This window comes from Lissotriton helveticus, chromosome 5_1, assembly GCF_964261635.1.
Source record: "Lissotriton helveticus chromosome 5_1, aLisHel1.1, whole genome shotgun sequence".
Classification (NCBI taxonomy): domain Eukaryota; kingdom Metazoa; phylum Chordata; class Amphibia; order Caudata; family Salamandridae; genus Lissotriton; species Lissotriton helveticus.
The window spans coordinates 592,373,895-592,395,597 of record NC_136065.1 but is presented as its reverse complement, the minus strand read 5'-3'; the positions used below and the strand labels follow the sequence as shown (position 1 = coordinate 592,395,597).

Below are 21,703 nucleotides of genomic sequence, written 5' to 3'. Positions count from 1 at the left end.
ATCCGTACTAGGTGCCGAACTCCGTACGAGTCGTACAGGACTCCGTATGACTCAAATCTCCGTACGAATCGCACTCAGAACCCGCTGTACGCGACATCACTACGGTTCGCGGCTGGTTTTTACGACCCAGCAAGTACGATTCGTATCGGGTACGCACCGTACGACCCTTTTCCTACGGGAGCTGAAAACAGTCGTAAACGCACAGTTCGCGTCGAAACAGGTACGGAACGCCCCCCCCGGGTACGGCACGTACCCCCCATGATTGCAGGGGTACGCGCCGTACCCCTGTGATCATGCGGGGTACGTGCCGTACACCCAGCGTACATGGGGTACGCACCGTACCCCATGTACGGTGGGTGTACGGCACGTACCCCATGTACGCTGGGTGTACGGCACGTACCCCGCATGATCACAGGGGTACGGCGCGTACCCCTGCGATCATGGGGGGTACGTGCCGTACGGTGTGTAGGTGATCGTGCGCTTTTCCGTACGAATCGACGTGTACCATACGAATCGCGTCCAGGTCGGCCGATCGGGATCGGAATCGTCCGGTCGTACGGCGTCCGTACGAGTCGTACGGAAACAGCTCCGGATACGAATCGTACAGACGGGTATTTTACCGGATCGGAATCGACCCCCTTGTCTTTTTGAGTAGTGGATACAGTATCTCTGCAGCCCTGATTGCATAGTTAGCAACATAGCTAAAATCACTCCAGGCTTGTGACGTTTGTGTGACAGAAGGGAAAAGACCTAGCTAGTACATATGGAGGTTCCAGACAGGCAAAGACCTCAGATTGGCCAAAACAACCGGGATAGTCAATCACATGGATCTGGCGTTTGAATAGCACTTACCTCCATTACTAAAGGCAGCCTAGGACATTCTCAATCTGGTTGCCCTTTCATGCAGATCTGGGAGTGCCCTCCATTGATGGAGTCTGTTGGGTGTTGGCACTTGGTTGTCTGCGGTTAGTAGAGAGACTTTCAAGGGGGTCACTAACACAACATCAATGTACAAAATATCGATGTAAAAAATATTGAGTAAAAAATATAGACAACAAAAATATTGACTCCTATACTTAGAAAGGTAAGTACAAAAATATTGAATTAAAAATATTGATATAAAAAATATAGATGTATACAATTTTGACTTTTATATAACTATAAAATAAAATAATGTATATTAAATATATTAATTATAAAATATAATTTTAATAAAGTAGAATACATTTAATATACATTTAAAAAAGTATAACAAACGTAATAAACAAATAAACACACAAACATAATAATAAAACAGCGAGGGGGAGGCGGGTATTTATACCGACATATGAACTCCTTCACTGTTGCAGAATACCTCAGACGCTGAAGAAGGCTGACACTATGCCGAAATGCATTCGTCTGTACGGAGGTGTTCCTTAATAAAAGCTGGCTCCAAATGGTCCCCCTAGGTGGTCTCGTCTTTCTCAAAGGAGGGAGGTCATGTTGGAAACATAATAATTTATACATATAGATTTATGTTAAAACAATTAATAAACTACTACTTTTAATTAATGTTAAAAGTTTAAAATAATACAACAAACATAAATATATATTAGTGTTGGATAGCGGAGAGGTAAAATTAACTACTCTCACTCCAGTGAGTGCTTGATAGCGGAGGGGTAAAAATTACTATTCCCATCTACTATCGAGTTGCACAAATATCAAGTCAGAAATATCATCGTTCAGAAATATCAACGGCAAGAATGTTGTGGTCAAGAATATAGACTTAAGGTAAGTCATATCGATTCTAAAAATATCAAAGTGTTTAATATCATTTGCAAAAAATATAGTTGTTAAACATTTCGTTTCTTTAATTACTGTTATGTATTTTAGTTTATATTTTATATGCGTGTGATGTATGTTTTTTGTATAAGAATTGTTTGTATTTTTAATATCTGTGTTACATTTTTAGTATTTATTATTATTATTTTCAATTTGAATTTTCAGTTTTTAGTCCCATAGCTGGTTATGGGTTTATAGGGGATTAGGGTGGGAAGTAATTTAATTATATTAAATTAATTGATCATTTTGTATTTATTAATATTTATTTAATTGAAAGGTCATAGTGTTAAATGTGTAAAGTAATTTATTAATAACTTATTAATAATTGGTTGTTAATTAATTTTAATTAATTAATTTGTAAATAATTATGGTAATTATGTAACTGATTTTAGGTGTGTGTTTTGGATTTAACGGGGTAAAGGGTGTTAAGTTAATTATTTACTTTGATTATTAATTATTTGTTAATTGATATGAATTAAATTAATTACAATTTTATTATGGTAATTGTGCAATTAATTTTAGGTGTGTGTTGTGGTGTTGATAGGGGTAAAGGGTGGGAATTAATTTGTGTTTAATTAATTGATACAGGTTGTTAATTAATTATTTTATATTTATTTTGGGTAATTGTTTATTTTTTGTGTGTTGTTTTTACTTTTAAAGGGGTAAAGGGTGGGTATTAAATACATTTGAAATACCTTTTTATTAGATGTTAATAGTAATAGTTTTTAATGTAAAAATACGTTTTAATTGTGTTTTTTTATAGTTTAATTTAGGTGTGTATTGTGGGTACTATAGTGTTAAAGTGTGTGCAGTCAATTAATGTTTATTAGTTTTTTAATTAATTATTAAATATGTTAATTAAGGATGTAAATTTACTTTACAATGTTGAAGTGTTTTGTTATTGGTGTGGTGTTATAGGGTAGGAAATAAAAGAAATACCTTAATGTATTAATTAATTTTTTGTTTGTAAATATTTTCTGGTTTAGACCAATGTTTTTCTTAATTTATTTATTATTTTATTTTATATAATATTTGTAGGTTTTCGCTACATATAATTCATATTATAATATGTTTTCTTTTTATATATTTAATATGTTTGATTTTACATTTTTTAAATATTGTTTATTTATTTTTATGATTGAAAAAAAATTATATATATATATATATATATATATTTTTTTACTGTTTGTAATTTTAGTCTCTCCACTATGCAACAATTTCCCTAATGTTGCACTCACTGGAGTGGGAATAATAATTTGACCTCTCCGCTATCCAGCACTTTTCCTACTGTTGCACTCACTGGAGTGGGAGTAGCTAATTTTACCTCTCCGCTATCCCACACTTTCCCTACTGTTGCACTCTTTGGAGTGGGAATAGTAATTTTTACCCCTCCGCTATCTACCACTTTCCCTACAGTTGCACTCACCATAGTGTGAATAATTTTTTGTACCCCTTCGCTATCCAACACCTATCCTACTGTTGCACTTAGTGGGGTGGGAATAGTAAAGTTTACCCCTACGCTATCCAACACTTCCCTTGCTGTTGCACTCTTTGGAGTGGGAATAGTAATTGTTGCCCCTCCGCTATCCAACACCTTCCCTATTGTTGCTCTCACTGCAGTGGGAATAGTACATTTTACCCCTCCGGTATCCAACACTTTCCCTATTGTTGCACTCACGTAAGTGGAATAGTAATTTTTACCCCTCCACTCTCTAATACTTTCCCTACTGTTGTACTCACTGGAGTGGGAATAGTAATTTTTCTCCTCCGCTATCCAGCACATTCCCTACTGTTGCACTCACAGGGGTGGGAATAGTAAATTTTACCCATCCGCTATTCAACACTTATCCTACTGTTGCACTCAGTAGAGTGGGAATAGTAATTGTTACCCACAGTAGCCAACACTTTCCCTACTGTTGCACTCTTTGGAGTGGGAATAATATTTTGTCTCCCTCTGCTATCCAACACTTTCCCTTCTGTTGCAATCTTTGGGGTGGGAATAGTCATTTTTACCCCTCCGCTATTCAACACTTTCTCTACTGTTGCTCTCACTGGAGTGGGAATAGTAATTTTTACCCCTCCGCTATCTAACAATTTCCCTACTGTTGCACTCACTGGAGTTGGAATAGTAAATTTAATTCCTCTGCTATCAAACACTTACCCTACTGTTGTGCTCACTGGAGTGGGAACAGTTATTTTTACCCCTTTGCTATCCAACACTTTCCCTACTGTTGCACTGATTGTATTGCTAAATTTGTTGAAATATTTTTTAATTGTTTCATGTTTTAATTTATTATAGATGATTTTTTTATATTTTAAATCATTATATATTTATATTTTTATATCATTTTAAACTTTTAACATAAATAAAAAAATAATAGTTTATTAATTATTTTAAAGTAAATATATATGTATAAATTATTATGTCTAGGTGTTTATTTTTTTATTACGTTTATGTGTTATATTTTATTAAAATGTATATTAAATGTATTTTACTTTGTTAAAATTATATTTTATATTTAATTTTTTTTTATTACGTTTATTTGTTATATTTTATTAAAATGTATATTACATTTATTTTACTTTGTTAAAATTATATTTAATATAGAATATTTTAGTTTATATTTATATTTGTATACATCTATATTTTTTACATCAATATGTTTTAGTCGATAGTTTTGTACTTAACTGTTTAAGTATAGGAGTCAATATTTTTGTTGTCTATATTTTTTCCTCGATATTTTTTACATCGATGTTGATACTATTGTCAGCGAGCAGGGCACCAACTACTCCTCCCTGATCTTAAAAAGTAGATTTAACCTTGGACAATGCCTTATGATTTTGGATTCTCTTGGTGATCACACTATGCCTGTTTCTCCAACAAGCCCAGTTATTGCAGGATTTTGTGGAACAAAAAGTGAAACAAGTAGCTTGCAATGATGTTCACTACTTTCAATCTGAAAAATTATTTATTTACACATATAGGGCCCTATTATGATGGAGGACGGACTTGCGTCCGTCCGCCACCCCCGAGGAAGAGGGACCGTCTGCATGGGCAGGGGCGGTCCCTCCATGGCAATTAGGATGTGACCGCCACCCTGGCGGTCACATCCCCTACCTTTAACATTGCGGCGGATGCTGCTTCAAGCAGCACCCGCCTCAAGGTTAAAAAATGTTTGTTTACCTTTGCATGCACGAAGTGGCAGGCATTGCGTGGTGCCTGCCGCTTCGTGCACGCAAAGGCAGGGGGGTACCATAGGTACCCCCATGTGCAGCCCCACCCCCCAAACAAAAGACCGTATGCCTTTCCACGGCGGAAATGCCGCCGTGGAAAGGCATAGGACCGCCGCCATCCTAATATGCCTGGCGGTGTCTGATAGACACCGCCAGACATGTTAGAACTTTTCCGCCGCGGTTGGAAGGCGAAAGCGGCGGAAAAGCTGCGGACTGAAAAAATATCCCCCCGCCATCCTAATCTGACGGGGGTATTTCTTCAGTCCGCAGCGGATAATCCGCATCCTCCGGCCCGGCAGTGGCTTCCGCCGGCCCGGAGTAGCGGATTATCCGCAATCATAATGGGCCCCTTAGTGAGTACTATTGTAGCATTCTAATGGTTTCAATTATCTGATCCCAAATTGATTACCTAGTGATTGAGAGAGGGATGCTGCACCTATGGTGGAAGAGGGAGATGGAATTGCTCTGTACTTTCCTTTTTATTTTGCGAGGAGAGCACCTTGTTTTCTTCAGACGTCTGCTCACAGCCACTTTATCACTATTTTTCCCTTTCCATTTATGATCCATCACAGAACAAATGCTAGTCGTAGTTCTGTTTACATCACAAAACAAAGATAATTCTGAGCGGAAGTGTCCACAATTGAATATTCTGTTGAGGGTAGACTTTATCAAATCTGATTATTGTGTAGAATTTGTTAACTATTTCTATATGTTGGTAAAAGACACAAAGGCACCACATCTAAGAACATTTTATTTTTAAAAGTGCTTAGAAGGGTGTTCTCACTGCCTAGCCACACACCTCACAGGATGCAACAGCTGATCCACAGTCTCCAATGTTTCTTTTTGTGAGGGTCAGTGCTTTATGAAGTTCACTGCACACAGTTGTCACTTGGTGACACCACATAAGGCAAGCGACTGCAACAGATGGCTTCAATCATTCCAATAGCTCCAAAAGGAAACAAGCATTTGCAATGGAAACGATCTCGGATTTACGAGAGTTTGAGCTATTGACATTGTACAAGACAATGCCTTTTATTTATGTGTTATTTTTAAAACAGATAAATAAATGACATTGTCATTTACAATGCCAATAGCTTAAACTCTCGCAAATGCGAGACCTATTACATTGCAAATGCGTGCTATATAAAATGTCCCAAAGTATTAGGAGAGACCGTATCTTGCTTGCAACAGCAGCTATTTGAGAAAATATTGCTTGGAGGCTGTAATTAAAGCCTACCGAGTAACAACACACATAACAACTGTGTTGCCATGGGAGGTTACAAAATGACTAAGGAAATCAAAAGGGGGGAGTGAAGAGGTGATGCCGGTGGGCACCGAGGTGGGCACGTCCTCCTCTTATCAGGGATATAAGTTAATCAAAAAGGGCCACCTCACAATGGGTGGGTGTATATCCGGATGTCATTGGAATACACCACGGAAGCCGCAGACGAAGGAGGGAGCACGAGCGTGCGAGGGGCCCATTGGGACCCCACCTTACCCTTCTGTCTCAAGCTGGCTTATGGGGCATTGACTCCTCCATTGATAAGCATACTACATTATTAGTGTGGAAGCATAAATGTGTCGTAATTATTAATTGTAGTTACACACATAGTTTACCTTTTTTTCACTTTTTCTGTATATACACTTTTTCTACCTCTGTGGAGAAACACTAGTGAGTGACAGGGGGATCTTCCCCTAGGTCCTGACGAAGAGGCCCCGCGCCTCGAAACATGTTGACCCACATAGGAGAGAGAGCCCATTAATTAGCTCCATCTCTCCGCTTCACTTTTCTTTTAATAATACCAGCCAGTGTTTAATAAAATTTCTTTTTTCCACTAGGCCAGGTATTTTTTAACGACTCACTCTTATATCACTCCTGACCCCACTGACACTCACTCCCAACACATAGCACCTCCACCTAAAGGTGCTCCAGCGTATCCGCTTGTCGCAGCACTGCCCCGCCCCGCAGCGGGACGGGAAGACCCCGATGATGAAGCATGACACCAAGGGCACTTTTGGTGTGTGAGGGGTATTTTAACAAAGAAGGTGTATTCCAATGACATCCGGATATACACCCACCCATTGTGAGGTGGCCCTTTCAGGTTACAAAATGAACCAAGGTGGTACTAAGGAGGACTACTAAGCCTTTTGACCAATGAACAGCCACAGTTTACAGTGGACAATGACAAAAGCCAATGAGAAATATGGGCAGAGAGTGGGCGGAGCTTCAAGTACCTACCTCAATACAGCATGCCGAGTAGAGCAGTGCATGCGCTGCCTAGGCTCGATCTAAAAACCATGCTTGTTATCTGTGTCATGTAAAGTGGCTAGCTGCCTTTATCACCCCTTTGATGTTGCGGGTGATGTCTGGATTTTATATTTGTAATTTTTGTAATCTTTTTTCATCAATCTTTTTAGACTCAGTTGCACAAAAAAATGTATGAATGCCGTAACCTTGAAAAAGCACCCCTCGAGAAATGTAAGTAAAGACAAATCTTTTTGCCGTTAAATGGTATTTTACATGTGCTTTACTGACTTTGATCCATTGTAGTTCATTTAAAACTGACTTGAACTAAGTAAAATGAAAGTAAAAGGTAACAGCTTATTTAGAATTAAATGCAAGTAGAAAATAACCTTCAAAATACCGTTCATTTATGTCTGTGTTGCCCACAAAGAGTAAAAGAAATATAGTTTACTAAGTAGTTCAGATGGAGCTGTGTGGCTATTGTGACATCTATACTAGTCTATAAAAATATCCTACAGGCTACTTCCAATGTTTTCTCATCGCAAGTTGGATCAGATGGCAGAACTCGAACCATATAGACAAATATTTGACGGGACATATAGGTTTGTGAGTTCTTCTATGCATTATAAAATTCATAATACTTTTGGGGCCCATTAGGTTGTAGGGCGGATCGCCACCGCCCGCATGGCGGTGGCGATCCGCCCTACATCCTAGCCCGCCCGCCATCCATTTCCCCCCCGCCATATTAATATGCTGGGGGGAACCGCGGCAGACAGGAAGACCATCCACCACTTTTCCGCCCGGTCGACAAGTCGACCGGGCGGAAAAAGGTTTCAGATGGTGGCGTCTAGCAGAGACCGCCACCATCTGAAACCCTTTTCAGGATGCAGGCAGGAGGGAGCCTTTCTGTGGCACATGGGGGTACCTATGGTACCTCCCTTCATGTGCATGCACAACATGGCAGGCACCGCGTGGTGCCTGTCACATTGTGCATGCACATGCACGACATGCATTTTTGGCATTACGGCGGATGGTGCTGAAAGCACCGCCCGCCGCTATGTTAAAAATGCAGGATGCGCCCGCCAGTGTGGCGGGTGCATCCTAATGTCACTCACGGGACCCCCGCACATATGGCGGGCAGTCTCTTTTACCGTGAGGATGGCTGGCGGACAAAGTCCACCCGCCATCCTAATGATGCCCTTTGGTTTTTAGCTGTATTTCGGTGCTGAAAAAGCAGATTTCCTCATCAGCCAACTTGCTGATAGTTGTGTATTTAACCTCAGAAAAATGAATTTCTGAGTTTGCTCTTCCTGAATTCGACTTTGTGTCATAAGGTTTCTGTGTGGTGAATGTAACTTTGAATTTAGTTCTCGATCACATTGCAAGGCAGTGTTATGACTTCAGCTCAAGTGCAATCTGATATCAGTTCATCCATTCCAGGCAAAATCATAAAGCTTCTTCTGTATCCCACAGAGTTTCCACATATTTTTGTTGGGGATACTCATGTAAATGATAGTGCAGTAGTCTTACACAACATGAAGAGGTGTCTCCAACACCTGTGTTGCCCAGCATAAAGCAAGCCCACTCGATGCTGTAGGTTTCATCCATTGCATGAAGAATTTTGACCATATCATCCCAACCATGGCCGGACTGGGGAACCACAAGCAGTCCTGTCAAGAATGCTCAATCCAGCCCCCCTCCCTTCCTCTTCTTGCTCTCGCTAGTTTCATGCATAAATTCTCTCTCTCCTTCTCTTCTCTCTCTCTTCTCCATCTACGATCACTTCCTCTCTACGTTCTCCTCTTCTTTTTTCTGTTTTGCCTCTTCCTCATGCCTGCTGCTTGAGAGCTTGGTCAAAGTGACAGAGACACTAGGACCGGCCCTGGGCTCAGTGGCGGCTGGCACAGGTAAGAATTATTAGCGAGGCAAGGTCAGGGAGGGTGGGGTTTGGGCAAATCAGCATATGACAGGAAGAAGAAGAAAAAGAATTCGTACTTGTATAGCGCACTTACACCCTGAGGTGTCTTGGCGCTGTACGCATACCGCTGTGGAACCCTTCCTGGCTTTTCCCTGTGAAATGCAGGGGCGTAACACAAGCCCACGCAGCCCCCGCGTTGCGGGGGGCCCCGCCCTCCAGGGGGCCCGGGCCCCTCACTTCAACACATCATTGATTTAACACGCCCGGCCTCTTTAATAAATTGATGAATGGTGGTGTTGCCGCGCAAGAAGGCTCTGACAAAATGGTGCGGAGGGCCCCGGCCAGGGCCCTGAGAGAGTCTTGGAAATGGTGTGGGGCACTTCTAAATGTTGTCTGGGCCCCGGACGGGGCCCTGAGGCAGGCTCTTGAGGACTGGTGCGGGGCCCCGGTCGGGGCCCGTGAGGCTGGCAGCGTAGCGGCTCTTAAGGAATAGTGCAGAGGCTGCCCCAGAGCAGGCTCTCTAGTCTTTATATAAATCAATGCAGTGGTACATTCGGAGAGAGCAGGGTCTGTCTGGGACATAGTTTTAAAGTTAAGCTCTTGGTGCCTGCTCTCGCCTCATAAATCTTATGGTGCTGGAAGGAAGTTAAGTTAGTTACTCCTGAGGTGGGAGGGACGCGGTGGAAGCACTTGGAAGTTTCCAAAAGTGTTACTTTCATTTGAGCGGCAGCGAGTACAGTGCGTCTGCGTCATCAATGCCTGGCCTGAGACGGGAAGGGACCTGGTTGGAAACGTGAGGTCGCATTATAGACTGACATGTCACACAGTGTTATCACAGAGTCGAGGCTGCTTGCGTGGCTCACGGATGTATTCGTAGTTTTATAGCCTGACAGACACTGACCCTGTAGCTCTGCTGTCTGTCGCGCAATAAACAGGCCACGCAGGTGTTAAAGCGTAAAAGGCCATTTTATTAGACCAGGCTGCATAACAGTAACAAATAATCAACATCACATTATAAACAAACCCCCCAATATCACTCTTCAATACCTCACACTCTCCCGCCACTCTGCCTCATACACCAACCGCTCCATTCCATACCGTACCTCATCCAATTCACAAATTCACCTGTCCTCATATCCCGATACCTCTGACATTTCCGTCATGCTCTCAGTTCCTCAGATCATTCGAACTTCCCCCCCAAGGGATGGGTGCGCCCGCTCTTGACCCCCCTGTCCCTCCAAAGTATCGCCTACAGCAGCTCTGGCCTAAACTGGCACGCCAAGCCAACCCATCGCCGAACCCTATAACTGCAGGGTGGGTGGGTGGCCTTTTTCCAACCCTCCCGATGGTGCTGAGTGCAGGAAGAGGAGGTTCCCTTCCTCCCCTGCACTTATAACCTCCCCACTAACTCCTCCCCTTCCCCCTAGCTAGCCTAGGTCTCGCGCGAATGACCCCGGGGGAAGACTAGTCTGCGACTGTGCTTCCCCCGGGGCCCGGCATCGCGCAATAAACAGGCCACGCAGGTGTTAAAGCGTAAAAGGCCATTTTATTAGACCAGGCTGCATAACAGTAACAAATAACCAACATCACATTATAAACAAACCCCCCAATATCACTCTTCAATACCTCACACTCTCCCGCCACTCTGCCTCATACACCAACCGCTCCATTCCATACCGTACCTCATCCAATTCACAAATTCACCTGTCCTCATATCCCGATACCTCTGACATTTCCGTCATGCTCTCAGTTCCTCAGATCATTCGAACTTCCCCCCCAAGGGATGGGTGCGCCCGCTCTTGACCCCCCTGTCCCTCCAAAGTATCGCCAACCAGTGAACCCCCTGTAGGGCGGTTCACTGCCCCACCCCCCCGCTACCAGTCTGCCTCAAGTGCATACCTCAAACCCCTTCCACATCATCCTACGGCACCAGATCGCCACGTTCCACAACCTACTGACACATCCCTCATCTCCATCATGTAATACGCAGTCCCCAAACGTGACAGATGCACACCGTCATCCCCGAACAGTAAGAGTTCCTCCAGTCGAATACCCCCTTGAGATCACCTGTACGACCCTGTCACCACCGAACAGTCGCATCGCCCCAAATTCCCTTCGTGCTCTCTCAATGGCACCGTGCTGCATTGCACTCCTCCAAACTTCCCCGGGGACAAGTTCAGTCCAGGCAACGCAATTCCCTGCAAGCCACACTTTGATCACTTCCAAGTCCCTTTGCCTCAGCTGCAGGGGCGCCAAATCCGAGAGCTGCACCAGGTCATTGTCCCCCAAATGGATTATCAACAAGTCCCGACATCCTTTCACGGAACCATCCTTGCGAGCCAAGGCAGTAGTGCCCGCCATCGCATCCCACCATTTCCCCACCAGTGCACCTCATGTTGATGTCCTTCCAGTCCCAGGTGACGACCGTACACCTGCTGGTCCGCACACGTTGATGCCCAGTGCACAAAGGAATGCCCCACAATCCCGGTGACCGTCCTGGCCCCCGGACCGCCCACGCAACCTACGAAAGAAAGATATGTTAGACCACTGAAAAACCCTAAACCATCAACAGCAACTCACACCTTCCCTTCACGTTCGCACATATCTCCCACAGCACCGTGACCTCCACCTCCCAATCTGTCGAATCCCCTCCCATGACCACCCCAACCGGGCCGCAGCTGTCGCGGCCCCAATGCGAAAAGAGTGAGTCCCAAACCTTGCCGGCTCAAGCCCCAGACGCAGCAAAGCCATGCGCATCCCCGCAAGCAACTGCCTAGACGACACCCGCAAACCAGACTCATGACAGAAAATCTCTCCCTGCCTCCAGGCGATGCGGCTGAAAACATCCACCAGTACTCCACCGGGCACCCCCCCCCAACCGTCTCACCCAGCCAGACACACTTACCCCTACCCAACTCATCCGTCTTAGAATGCCCCAGCCAAAACCCCAAACGTACACCATCCAACCGTATCTCCTCATACCGGCTCCCAACCCAGGACCGTGTGCCCAACAACTCAGACACGCCGAGAAGCCCCAAAAACATCCCAACCATACACAAACTGAAAAAACTTGCACCTCAAACCTGTCAGAACAGCATTCTGGCAACACCCTAACCAGGTGAACCATCAACTCAAAATGTGTTCGCCTCCCACAACTTCTCACCCCCCTCTCTGACGCTCCCTACCCCTACCTCGGAGCATCCTACTGCACCCCACACCTTTCGTTGGATCAAACCCCAAGACAGAGTACAATAAAAGGATACTCCTGCCAGTTTCCCAGAGATCGTTGCCGCAGTCAATCCTCTGGCAATGCATCCTAAAACAAACGCCACACACCCTGTTCCACCGCTGACCGGTCCCTTGGCATCGGATCACCACCCATACAATCTCCAAACTCAGCCCACGCCAGCCTGTACGCCATCCTTGTTTCTTCGGCAATAGAGTGCTCCACCAGGCCTACCACTCCCACTCCCACTCCCCCAAGGCCCAGCTGCCGGCCGGCAGCTCGGTCCTGCACAGCTCCGCTCCCGGTGCCAGAAGCCGGAACCGCTGCCACTGCGAACATGACAAAGCATCTGCAAAGTCATTATCCGGTCCACTATTGAACTACAAGTACCAGAGTCCCGAGGGGCGATGCGGAGGAGGGGCTAGCGGTGTGCGCTCCATTGCGGTGGTTTCTACTAATTGGCTCCATTGAGCTTTGAGCCGACGGGCTCCTGGATGCTGCCCTGCGTGCCGGTTCGGGCATCGAGGCCATTGACGGTTGTTTGGCGGCCTTCTCCTCCACCCCTAACCATTTCTCTACTGATGAGGGAAGTTATCCCGAAACCCGAGCCATGTCTCGGGCGATACCCAAAAACCCGGGACATGTATCGTGTCTAGAGATTCATCAGTCCAACAAGTACCGACTTGCACCCACCTGGGTGATCCACTATTGAACTACAAGTACCAGAGTCCCGAGGGGCGATCCGGAGGAGGGGCTAGCGGTGTGCGCTCCATTGCGGTGGTTTCTACTAATTGGCTCCATTGAGCTTTGAGCCGACGGGCTCCTGGATGCTGCCCTGCGTGCCGGTTCGGGCATCGAGGCCATTGACGGTTGTTTGGCGGCCTTCTCCTCCACCCCTAACCATTTCTCTACTGATGAGGGAAGTTATCCCGAAACCCGAGCCATGTCTCGGGCGATACCCAAAAACCCGGGACATGTATCGGGTCTAGAGATTCATCAGTCCAACAAGTACCGACTTGCACCCACCTGGGTGATCCACTATTGAACTACAAGTACCAGAGTCCCGAGGGGCGATCCGGAGGAGGGGCTAGCGGTGTGCGCTCCATTGCGGTGGTTTCTACTAATTGGCTCCATTGAGCTTTGAGCCGACGGGCTCCTGGATGCTGCCCTGCGTGCCGGTTCGGGCATCGAGGCCATTGACGGTTGTTTGGCGGCCTTCTCCTCCACCCCTAACCATTTCTCTACTGATGAGGGAAGTTATCCCGAAACCCGAGCCATGTCTCGGGCGATACCCAAAAACCCGGGACATGTATCGGGTCTAGAGATTCATCAGTCCAACAAGTACCGACTTGCACCCACCTGGGTGATCCACTATTGAACTACAAGTACCAGAGTCCCGAGGGGCGATCCGGAGGAGGGGCTAGCGGTGTGCGCTCCATTGCGGTGGTTTCTATCCGGTCCAGGGACATGCATGGCTCAAAACACCACATTCAGGCGCAGACACTGAAACATGAACCTCCGCAGCAACCTCAGCACTCTCAGATCTCTGGCTCTCTGGTGTTTGACCACTCAAACACTGTCATGATGTCAAAGGGGAGAAGAACGGACCCATTCCGGAAGTCCAGCCCCCACACCTCCAGAGCCACCAGGAAAGGAAAAAACTCCAAAAAAGGCAATGCCCTTCCCCCGTTCCAGCCAGAGAGCCGGCCAGCTCACCGCGCACCCCTGTCATCCCAGAAGATGCCAAACCTGGATGACCCCGCTGCGTCTGAGAAAATTTGACATTGCCAAACCGCCCTGTCTGCTACAAAGTCCAGCAACACTCCGCTGAATTCAGTCAGAAACGTCAGCCACGTCCGCAAGTCAGCCCGCACCGCCATGGAGATCCGAAACCTGTGATGTGGAAGCACTGCCCCCGACATGGCCATGCCGAGCCGCCGACAGAACGTCCGACTCGCCATAACTACTCTGCAGGCCAAATCCAAGAAACCCAGCAACTTCTGCACTGCCCTCAAAGCAAACCTCGTCACACCAACTGCCCACAGCAAACACGCCCGAATCTCTTCCACCGTAGACACAGGGAGGAGAGCCCGCCACTGGACCGAGTCCAACTCAAACCCCAGGAACGTCAAGCAGCAACTCGGACCAGCCGTCCTTTCCGGCGCCAAGAGGACACCAAACCACCTGCCAACTCCTGAAACCCTGCCAAAGCCTTGCCACAATCTCCCCAGCCCCCCCTCCCAGAAAAAGGGAAATCATCCAGGTAGTAAGTGACACCCCGACACCCGCCAAATTTCAGGAAGACCCACTGCAGGAATGTACCAAAGAGTTCAACAGGGCACAGGAAAAACAGCACACCCCCATGGGCAATATCCAGGTAGTAAGGGACATCCCGACAGCCACTAAATTAAATAAAGGCCCACTGCAGGAATGCACTAAAGACATCATCCGGCACTCCCCTTTCTCCTTCCTCGGAACCACCCCCAGTGTAGACATGGGCAAACCCTTCATCGGCCAATCAGTAAACGGGCCGGCTACCCTTTCTTCCTCAACCTCCTTTCTCAAGTTCGCATCCACCGCTCCTGGCAATCATTTAGCAGATTTCAAATCCTCCGCCCTTCTCTGCCCTCAGGGACCCTGATAGCCTACCCGAAAAAGCCCTCCGTGAAACCCCAGAAAAGCCCCATGCTGCCTCCCAGTCCGGGTCCATCCACTGCATCCATAGTTCCTGACCCAATTCATCTCTGGATTGGCCCTGACCCCGCCCTGAACCCCTCATCGTAACTCAACCAAGCGAAACCTCCAAACTGCATTCGGCCTCATGTCCATGTCCAATGTCCATGTCCAACGTCCATGTATTTCGCAAAGCAATGGCCCTATCCCAATACTTCTCACAGTATATGCGAGCATAACTCCAGAAAGCAGACGTCCAATTCTCCATTGTTACCGGTACCCTGGGACGGCTAGTCAGCTCCCACTCCTCCACTTTTGAACCTCCCTTCGGCTGCACCACCCTGTGCAAGCTTAAAACACGTCCCCATACTCATGTTTCCAAATCCGCCCTCTGGTCGTCATCGACAAATGAGACCCCAGCGACACTGTCAAAACCCATGTAAGGGAGCTCCTTCCGTACCTTTGCATCCCCCTTCCCGCCATTTGTCCTATTTCCCATCCCCTTCAACCATCTGCACCCCAGCCGTAATCAACTACTTACCCTCCGCCTTCTTACCATCCGCAGGCGGACCACCCGTTGGTGCCCCTGGCTCCCGCACTGACCCCTCCCCCCACACCCCGATCCACAAACCTTCCTCCTACCCCCTTAGGACCCATCATCCCATGCTGTCCACCAAGACCCCTCACCTGTTAACGTAGATTGCAATACTCTGGGCAGCTCACTGGGGGCCGACACCTTCTCCGCCACCTCCCGGACCTTGCCCGTCGTCGTCGAAACCTGCAAAAAACCAACTCCTCTGTTGTCGTCCACGTCATCCCGCACCTCCCCGTCCTCAAGCTCCGCTCTCATCCCCATAATCCAGTTTCAAGGCATGCTCCCCATCCATAGCCACGCATAGCACTTCCTTCACCGCTCTCTGCACACCATTGCCCACTCCTGCAGGCGCTCTCCGCACCAGTCGAACACGTCGCCGTAGCCCGGTCCCGCGCTGGAGGGACGGCCGCCGCGGACCACCCTGCTGCTTCCTGCCTGCGTTTTGGAGCCGTCTTGCGCCCCGCCAGGCCACCCCGAACTCTGCCGACACCTGCCGGCTTGGATCCCCACCCAGCCCCTCAGGTCGCTCCAGCCTGAGTGGGCCCCAGCACCATCGGGCCTCAGAGCCGTCTTGGCCGTCCCTGCCTCTAACCCCTGGCCTTGTGCACCCCCTGCGCTCACCTACATACCCCTCACCTTCCTATCCCCTCCACCCACTCTGGCAACCTCTCCCCCTCCGGCGTGGGGGAAGGGGGTCCCACCAACTCAGCCCCACGGGCAGCTCCCACCCGGGCCGCAGTTTGTTCGGCCCACCTCGCCACATGCCAATGCACCAGGAGCCTCCCCTCCCATTAACCTTACCTCCCACGCCGATTGGCCCCCCTACTCGGGGGGGGAGGGGGCGGGCAATAGCCCTGAAACCCCGCTCCAGGCGTCAAGAACCAGTCATGGGGGGCCCCCGGGCAGGGCCCCCGACCCTCCCCAGGGCACCCAGAAAGGCCACCCCCCTATCTCCCCCAGGCATTGCTGGCGCCCTCCCACACTGACTAGGGCTGGGAGCCCCGCCCTCGACCCCACAGAAAGGTCCCTGAGAGCGTCCCCCCAATGCCCCCCTGACAGCACATGCCCAGGCGAAGGAACCCGCAGCGCCGCCGGGCTAGGCTCCCTAATCCCACTCCCCGTCCCTGCCCTCCACAAGACCGGCCTCGAGGCTCCCCCATCCCCTCCCCCCCGGGACACATGCCTCCACCCGGCTCCCCAGATGCCTCACCCCAGCACTGAAGGAGCTGTCTCCTGCCCCGCGGCCGCAAACCCCAGCCGAGGGTACCTGCGCGGGGGCAGGCTCATGCGCCTGCTTTCCCGCGTTGCCGGCTACGACGCGCAGCCCTGCCCCCACACGCCGCCTGCTAACCGGGCGGCCGTGAGTAAATCACGACATGCGAGGCCCGCCGCCGCGACCCCAGCCGAGGGCGCGTGCGGGGCCCTCACACAGCCAATCCGCCTGGGATAAAACCCCAGGCCGCAGCAAGCTTCCCAGACAGGCCTTCGCAGAAACAGCAAGGCTGCCCTCACCTCATCTGTCGGGACCTCCGTCATCACGAAAACGCCGACGCTCCTAGCAGTACCCCAATAACCACGTCACCGAGCAGTGACCTCGCCGCAAAAACACCTAAAAGGCTTCCCCCTATGCTGAACAGACCGCCCGAGCTAAGCACCACTACCCTTTTTCCAACCCTCCCGATGGTGCTGAGTGCAGGAAGAGGAAGTTCCCTTCCTCCCCTGCACTTATAACCTCCCCACTAACTCCTCCCCTTCCCCCTAGCTAGCCTAGGTCTCGCGCGAATGACCCCGGGGGAAGACTAGTCTGCGACTGTGCTTCCCCCCGGGGCCGGCACTCTCCAGGCTGAGGGTGGTAACTGCTGCAGAGGATTAGGTAGGCTCCGTTCTCTTGTCAGTTTATTTATTTAAAATTGACGAGAATTTATTTAATTTCGGGCCCTCAGTGCTGCTCTGAGAGAAATCGGGCTCACTCTGACACCTGGCAGGAATGTTTTAAGTCATGCTGTGCCCCTGCTGCCTCACCAGCCCTGTCCCCCGCAGAGATTCACGTGTTCTGGGACTGTGCTGCGCCTGTTCCAACTGTGCTCACTGTTTAGCTTTCTTTCTTCCAATGGATGCTCTGATTAGGCCCTGCCACTGTGCCCGGTGCCCCTCCAGTTCGGTGTGGGCCAGGACTCTCAGTCCAGGCAGAAAGGAAAGTCTTGAGACCGGCCCTTCACCAGCCGTCGTCTATCGCATACAGTGCTTTTCCATCTATGGGGCCCATGCCAGAATGCAGCTGCTGGTTCCTCTCTGGTCGGTCGGGTCCTCACTTTTCAAGGTAGGAAGGATTGCAAGTATTGAAAAAATATACCGGATATTAACATTTGTTCATGTACACTTTAAGCCATTTGTATTCACTTTTAACATGACTTTTCAGTTTTCGTTCATTTTACGTATCAGTCAGGCATCATTGCGCGAAGCTCTAAAGCACGTTTTCCTACTGTTTGCAGGATGAACTAATGAGGGAGAAAATACTGACTTTTTGTGATGATCTTTTTCTAATTTTCTACCGACTGGTACACTAAATGAGAGTTTTTGGATGCACAAATGGGTGTAAATACTGATATTTATATGTTTCCCTGGTCGTCATTACTTTATTTTGCTCACGAGAAAGTCTCACTCATGGTTTTTGAATGCCACTCATAAGTACACTGAAAAAATGAAAATGTCACTCATAAGCAAGCTGAAACCTTGGCAGCTATGCCTGCCCAGGCTCCCTGTGTGTTCCGGGAATGGTCTAGGCTGCACTATCTTGAAAAAGCCTAGCAGACCAGAGCCTGTGACTTGTCGATGAACTGAACTGGCATCTGAAAACAAGGATTCTGCAGACTGTCAACTCTTTAATACATCACTGAGCACCCAAAGTCAAGAGTAGCCCAGCAACTGCTGCTATCAGAGCAATGCCAGCACCAGTACAGGGGATTGGCAATTTAGCAGAACCCCGTACTCCAGAAAGTTGGTTAGTGGCCTGTCCAGAAGAGGCCCTCAATCCGTGCTTATAGAGTGATGTGAGAGAGGAGTGACGTATATCTATGAAATGGTGCAGACGGTACTGTAAATGAAAAGATACAAAAAGTGCTGGTACTTATTACCATCAGTACCAATTTGCTCTTCCAAAGTGCCGCTGTTCTCCCATTAAATGTATTACAACACTGCTGAAAAGTGCAGAGACTCTCCCTTTTAAATGCTAGTATATGAGTGTGTTTTGAACAGGAGAGTTGGTGTTTTGAAGGAGTATATGCGTGGCAGAAAGCTGAAGAAGGATGTGGTATTGCTTTTGGCTTTGGCCCCTGTTGAGGAGGACTAGCCTGCCATTTCCGGTGCTTTGCAGCCGTTTTGATATAATCTTGAAGTTTCTCATTGCTCAAATGGGTATCATTTCTGAAATTATTTATCTCCCTCTTCTCTGTTGCTTGATTTTTGCTTGCAAGAAAGTGTCACTCATAGTCGTTGAATGTCACTCATAATTACACTGAAATTCTTAAAATGTCACACATAAGTAATCTGAAACAATGGCAGCTATTCTTAGACTGTATCTGATTACAGACAGCAATGCGTTCTAGTGGTCCTGATCGCTACTATTTTCTTTCGTTGCCACTTTCTTTTGCGTTACCACCTATAGTAGAACTGAAGTATTCCTTCTTTATAGATGTCTTTCTGAAGTCTGCTTACATTGAAGTAAAAATACGTTTTTTGTGTGTTTTCTTTTATCAAAATTCTGAGCTGTGCCTGAGGACCTCTGTTTTCCCTGCAGTATGGCTGTAATTAATCAGATGTTATTGTGAATGTGTGTCTTGTTTAGTTTGCTTCTGCTTGTACGTTTGGGCACTTAATATTGGTAACCTGTAGAGAATCATGCGAGATGGCCATGTCATGTTCCCAGTCTGAGTCAACATAGGTGCAGTCTGTCTAGAAATGCTGACCTAAGGATAATTCTTGTGGGTCCATAACCTGCTGTTTTTGCTAATAGCTAATTCTGCTACTAAACTATGGCCAACAGTCCTCATATTATAACCACAAAGAGTGGCATTCCAATACCTGTCTTTCACATCAGGGAGATATGTGCGCTTACCTAAAAAGGGCCCTGTTGGTTAGTTTTTATTGTTTTACGTGATGAAGAAAGACTAAAGACATATTTTATGGAAGGCAATGAAAAAATGATTGATGTGCTTAATCTGTGGTACTCCCCATGGCTTAGGTGACGTACTGCACATATACACCAAGGTAGAAAGAAAAGTTAAATTTATGGTGGCAAAGACCAATTGGGTCGTGTTTACCATTGATCAGGGCCTGGCGGTCAGGATATACTCTTCTTGCTAATGGCTAACCGCACAGTGTTCAGGGCTATGACATAGAACGCTCTAGAGTTTACGCCTACAGCAGATGCCAATACTGTTGACATTTAAAAAATAGAGAGAATAACGTAAATACAAATTTGAAAATAACATGTCTTTGCAATAAGTAAAGTAACTCTTGAGCATATTAAATGGTTTCATTATCTCACGTATGTTTCTTGTCAAATTATTCTGGGGGAGAATAACTTTGTAAAACCTTGCACAATATTAAGACTGCACTGCAAGTAAAAGACTTGCCTCCGTGACAACACTCGGCCTTATAATGCACAGTGGTGCACCTCATATCTGTTCCTTTCTGGCACCATGTTCTTGCAGTTAAAAGTAAGCTTGCAAGGAGTAGAACCAAATGTTTCTGTTGTATTGTATTGAAGGATTTATATTGTGCTTACTACCCCTATCTATGGGTCTGCAGCACTTACCTACATGGACAGCGAGCTACGCCATATAGGTTGTGTGGCTGAAAGGGTGTTTTGTCTTTGGCACAACCCAGGCCTGAAATCTTGGCGGTCTAGGTGTTGTCAGCTGAGCATGAATTCGTCTTATTCTGCTAATTTGCAATTGGTCAAGCCAGACACACCATCCCAGGAATTCTGTGAATTTTGGGGCCTGAAAAGTGCCTGGCTGCACAAGGTGACTGACTCCCATCCAGCCCCCGACCCTGCCTGAAGGCAAGAGGTTGACTGGAGCTGGGGGTTATGCTGTGCTAATGGAGTGGGAAGAAGCCTCCAGGGCCACTTGTGAGCACTGCGCAGGAATTAATGGACTCTCCACGTAGAATGGGAATGATACTTTGCAATGCTATATCTTTGCAGTGACGGATCCAGTGTTTGTTGTTTTGTTCCTACTTTAATCATAACATACTTTCTGATGTTACTAAATAGTTTTGGGATCATTTACTGAGAGGTTTCTTGATTCTGCTGATTTGCTGATACTACTAGTCGACACCAAACATTTTCCAAAGTAGCCTTCCAACTGAAATCTGCACTATTAAGGGGTAGGCAAAGCTATCTTAGAGAAACAGTTCTTGCCTGACTATGGGCCAACTTTGAATTGTGGCTGGAGAATTTGCCCCACCAAACGCCCGGCTTCCTAGCCATCTTATACAGGGTTAAAGTTCTTGGATCTACTAATTTTTTGACCTTTATGTCATTATGAGTCCTGGGTTTAACACAGTTTACATAAAACAGACTGAGTCAGTAGTAGTGTTGTTTTTTGTATAGTAAAAATGTTTTTTTGAAGACTCAATAAGGTGCATAAAAATATAATTAACAGCGGAGCAAGCGTCTCTCACACTCATAAAAGCAAAGACCTGGCTCGTGAAGTGAGCACCTGGGAGCCGGAGCCATTCCCGGGTGGAAGGCCATGTAAAATGAAGTTCACAAAACAATCCTTGAAGTCTTCTTGCTCCAAGAACAAAGGAGCACACAGGGGCCCAAAGGGAAGAGTGATGTGTACCAAACTTTGCAGCAAAGCATCATCAGAAATGAGGAGAGATGACCAGAGAGCAGAACATGGAAAGGTCATGGCTCTAGGAACTGGCAAGCAGATGAGCTTGGTTCAAATGAGGCAATAAGCCCATAGCAAAGAACAGACA

At 47.3% G+C, this 21,703-nt stretch overlaps 1 protein-coding gene across 1 annotated transcript in view; it reads left to right on the top strand.

The window, feature by feature from the left end:
- LOC144754754 (heparan-alpha-glucosaminide N-acetyltransferase-like) overlaps positions 1–21,703 on the top strand; it is a 1,466,120-nt gene that overhangs the window by 489,987 nt on the left and 954,430 nt on the right. The window contains exon 6 of the mRNA XM_078642945.1: positions 7,474–7,534. Coding sequence (XP_078499071.1) covers positions 7,474–7,534 — 61 coding nt within the window. The remainder of the gene's footprint in view (positions 1–7,473; positions 7,535–21,703) is intronic.